Source organism: Chiloscyllium plagiosum, chromosome 5, assembly GCF_004010195.1.
Source record: "Chiloscyllium plagiosum isolate BGI_BamShark_2017 chromosome 5, ASM401019v2, whole genome shotgun sequence".
Lineage (NCBI taxonomy): Eukaryota > Metazoa > Chordata > Chondrichthyes > Orectolobiformes > Hemiscylliidae > Chiloscyllium > Chiloscyllium plagiosum.
Genome location: NC_057714.1, coordinates 123,458,033 through 123,461,569, shown reverse-complemented (window position 1 = coordinate 123,461,569; position 3,537 = coordinate 123,458,033). Strand labels below are relative to the sequence as shown.

At 45.4% G+C, this 3,537-nt stretch overlaps 1 protein-coding gene across 5 annotated transcripts in view; it reads left to right on the top strand.

The window, feature by feature from the left end:
• Window positions 1–3,537, top strand: part of vps28 (VPS28 subunit of ESCRT-I) — a 39,300-nt gene that overhangs the window by 31,164 nt on the left and 4,599 nt on the right. For all 5 annotated transcript variants that reach the window (XM_043690980.1, XM_043690978.1, XM_043690979.1 and 2 more), the window contains 3 exons: window positions 1,730–1,767; window positions 2,697–2,786; window positions 3,291–3,396. In XM_043690980.1, coding sequence (XP_043546915.1) covers window positions 1,730–1,767; window positions 2,697–2,786; window positions 3,291–3,396 — 234 coding nt within the window. The remainder of the gene's footprint in view (window positions 1–1,729; window positions 1,768–2,696; window positions 2,787–3,290; window positions 3,397–3,537) is intronic.

The following is a 3,537-nucleotide window of genomic DNA, read 5'->3' as shown; positions in this document are numbered from 1 at the left end:
GTCTTCTACCTTTGAGCCAGTTCTGTATCCAAATGGCTAGTTCTCCCTGTATTCCATGAGATCTAACCTTGCTAACCAGTCTCCCATGGGGAATCTTGTTGAACGCCTTACTGAAGTCCACATCTACCGCTCTGCCCTTATTAATCCTCTTTGTTACTTCAAAAAACTTAATCAAGTTTGAGAGAAATGATTTCCCACACACAAAAGCCATGTTGACTATCCCTAATCAGTCCTTGCCTTTCCAAATACATGAACATCCTGTCCCTCAGGATTCCCTCCAACAACTTGCCCACCACCGAGGTCAGGCTCACTGGTCTATAGTTCCCTGGCTTGTCTTTACCATCTTCCTTAAACAGTGGCACCACGTTTGCCAACCTACAGTCTTCTGGCACTCACCTGTGACTATCGATGATACAAATATCTCAGTAAGAGGCCCAGCAATCACTTCTCTAGCTTCCCACAGAGTTCTCGGGTACACCTGATCAGGTCCTGGGGAATTATCCACTTGTATGTGCTGTATCCCTCTATTCCCTGCCTATTCATGTATCTGACAAGATGTCTCTTAAATGTTACTATTGTATCTGCCTCCACCACCTTCTCTGGTAGCGTATTCCAGGCACTTGCCACCCTCTGTGTAAAACAACTTGTCCTTCACATCTCCTTTAAATTTTCCCCTTTTCCCTTTAACTTAGGTCCCTTTGTAAATAATCATTTCTATCCTGGAGAAAATACTCTGGCTATCCATTCTATCCATGCTGTCATAATCTTGTAAACCTCTATCAGGTTGCCCCTCAGCTTTCTGAAGTTCAAGTGAAAACAAGCCAAATGTGTCCACTCTCTCCTCATAGCTGATATCCTCCAAAAAGGCAACATCCTGGTAAACCTCTTCTGCATCCTCTCCAAAGCCTCCACATCGTTGCTATGGGGCAAATGTGGCGTAACTAAGCTGCAACATGACTCGCCAACTTTATAGTCAAGAGTGTGGGGCTGGAAAAGCACAGCAGGTCAGGCAGTATCCGAGGAGCAGGTGAGTCGCGTTTCAGGTATAATCCCTTCATCAGGAATGAGGGCTTATGCCTGAAATGTCAATTCTCTGATGCTATCTGACTGGCTGTGCTTTCCAGCACCACAATCTCGACTCTAATCTCCAGCATCTGCAGTCCTCACTTTCTCCTAGCCAACTTTATACTCAAGATTGCGAATGAAGACAAGCATGCTGTATGTCTTCTTTACCACCTTATCCACTTGAATTGCCAATTTCAGCAGGCTGTGGACTTACAAACCAAGATCCCTCTCTAAGTTAGTGCTCCTAAGAGTCCTGCCATTTAATGTATACTTCTGTCTTTCCCTTGACATCCCAAGATATATTTCTCTGGCCAAATTTCCAACTGACCTCTAGTCTGCTGTACTCTTTGACAACTTTCTTCACTATCCACAACTTCACCAATATTAATTTCAGTATTTTGAGTTTCAGTTGTGTTTCAATGCCTCAGTTCCCCATGGTGAGGCAGGAAGATGTGTCTGCTGTTATATTCACCTTTCAGAGAAGGAGATGGGAGTTTCACTGTGGCTAAGGTTACACGTATTTAAACAGTGCGGGTGCTGGAGTTTCAGGACCTATCTGGCTGTGTGTCTGATTTGAAAATATAGTTTTAAAAGTTTCATGCCTGTACAGGGTATGACAGATTCCTGTTCCACCTCATTGAATTCTAACTCTAATATATTTCAGGAAGTCAAATTGTACAAAAATGCCAGAGAGCGGGAAAAGTGAGTATTTTTAATATTCCATCTGGGATTGTAGGTTTGAATGGCTAGCAGGTATTTGTTGCCAAACTAATTCTTCAGCACTGCTCTAGAAATACAGACTATTTTTGATCTTGTAATATGCAGTAAGGGGCTAATTAATAACTTGTAAAAGAACCCTTGGGGAAGAGTGACCATAGTATGTAGGAATTTTCCATTTACGTATGAAAACCTCAATCTTAAACTAGGGTTTTCAGTTAAAACAAAGGAAACTATGAAGACCTTGAAAACAAATTAGCAGTGGTCAATTGAGGAAAATGTACCAAAAGACATGAAGGCAGACTAAAATTAGCTGCCATTTGTAGAATTAATACATGGTTTACTTAAGAAAAACGTTCCTTGTTAAGGCTGAGAAACTCAACAGGAAAAGTGAGTCAACTGTGGCTAAGAAAGGAAGTTAAAGATTGCAGTGCACCAAGGAGGAGGCTTATGAATATGGTCTGAGAATTAGGAGAATTTTAGGATGACAGAATATGACTGCAACTTGCTCTTTTACCAAAGAGCTGTTAGAAGTTGGGGAGGGTGGGGTGGTGCGGAGATTTGTGGATTGATACAGGGCTATGGGGTGAGAGTGGGGCAGTAGGATTAGTTTGGGATTGTTACAGTGATGGGGAGAGAGTGGGGCAGTGGGATTAGTTTTGGGATTGATATGTTCATCCTGTCAACAATTCTGTTCCACCTCTTCCCAAGCCTTCATATCTGACACAGCATCAAAGAATAAACGAAAAACTTTGGAGGACAAGGTGGCAGGTACAATTGACAGTAAAATGAGATTGTGTTTCCAGGATGTGGATGCATCACAGTGACAGGGTTCTGTTTACAGGAATTGTATAAACTACAGACATGTCTGGGATGTGTGTATTCCTGTTGTTAACCTTTTGTCTCGAACCCAGGTATGATAACATGGCTGAACTGTTTGCTGTGGTGAAGACACTGCAGGCACTGGAAAAAACCTACATCAAGGATTGTGTCACTCCGACTGAGTGAGTATGGAGTCATGGACCGGGTCAGGCTGGGTGCTGTTAGAAGTTGGGGGGGTGGGGTGGTGCGGAGAGAGAGAGAGTGTCTCTTCCTGGGACAGGAGTGGAGAAGAGGATCTGTCCCCTGGGCGTGGGGTGAGGATGGAGGTCTGTAACCTGAGGTGGTGCAGAGTGGTGTGACTGTACCTGGGGGTAGGGGAGGGTGTCTATCTCCTGGGGCTGGGGAAAGGAGGAGTAGGTGGAACCTGCCGGGGAGGGGAGGGCAGGACAGGGAATGACAGCCAAGGGCTGAACCGAGAAAGGGAGGGGTGTGGAGAGCACAGGAGGAGAGGGCTGAGCTCCATTGCTATGGGTGTGTGTGAGAGTGTTGTTAGCAGGGGAATGGTGTCCAGGCGACATTGTACAGAGGTTAATGTGATCACGAATACTCTGAACAGGGAGGTGGTGCAGGGAGCAACGATTGTGAGTCTGTTGGTTTATCCTCCTCACTGTGCTCACTGTTCTCAGGTACACAGCGGCCTGCTCACGCCTGCTGGTTCAGTACAAAGCAGCATTCAAACAGGTCCAGGGCTCCGATATCAGCACAATTGATGAGTTCTGTAGAAGATATAGGGTAAGTAAGCAGGTCAGTGTGAGGTTACGGGAGGCATTGTTGGGAATGGGGCTTGAGGCAGTGGTGTGAGAGGGAATTGTGGTTTGGGGAGGGGGTGAGAAGGGGAGCTGGGCTAGGGAAAGGGGTATGAGATGGGGAGGC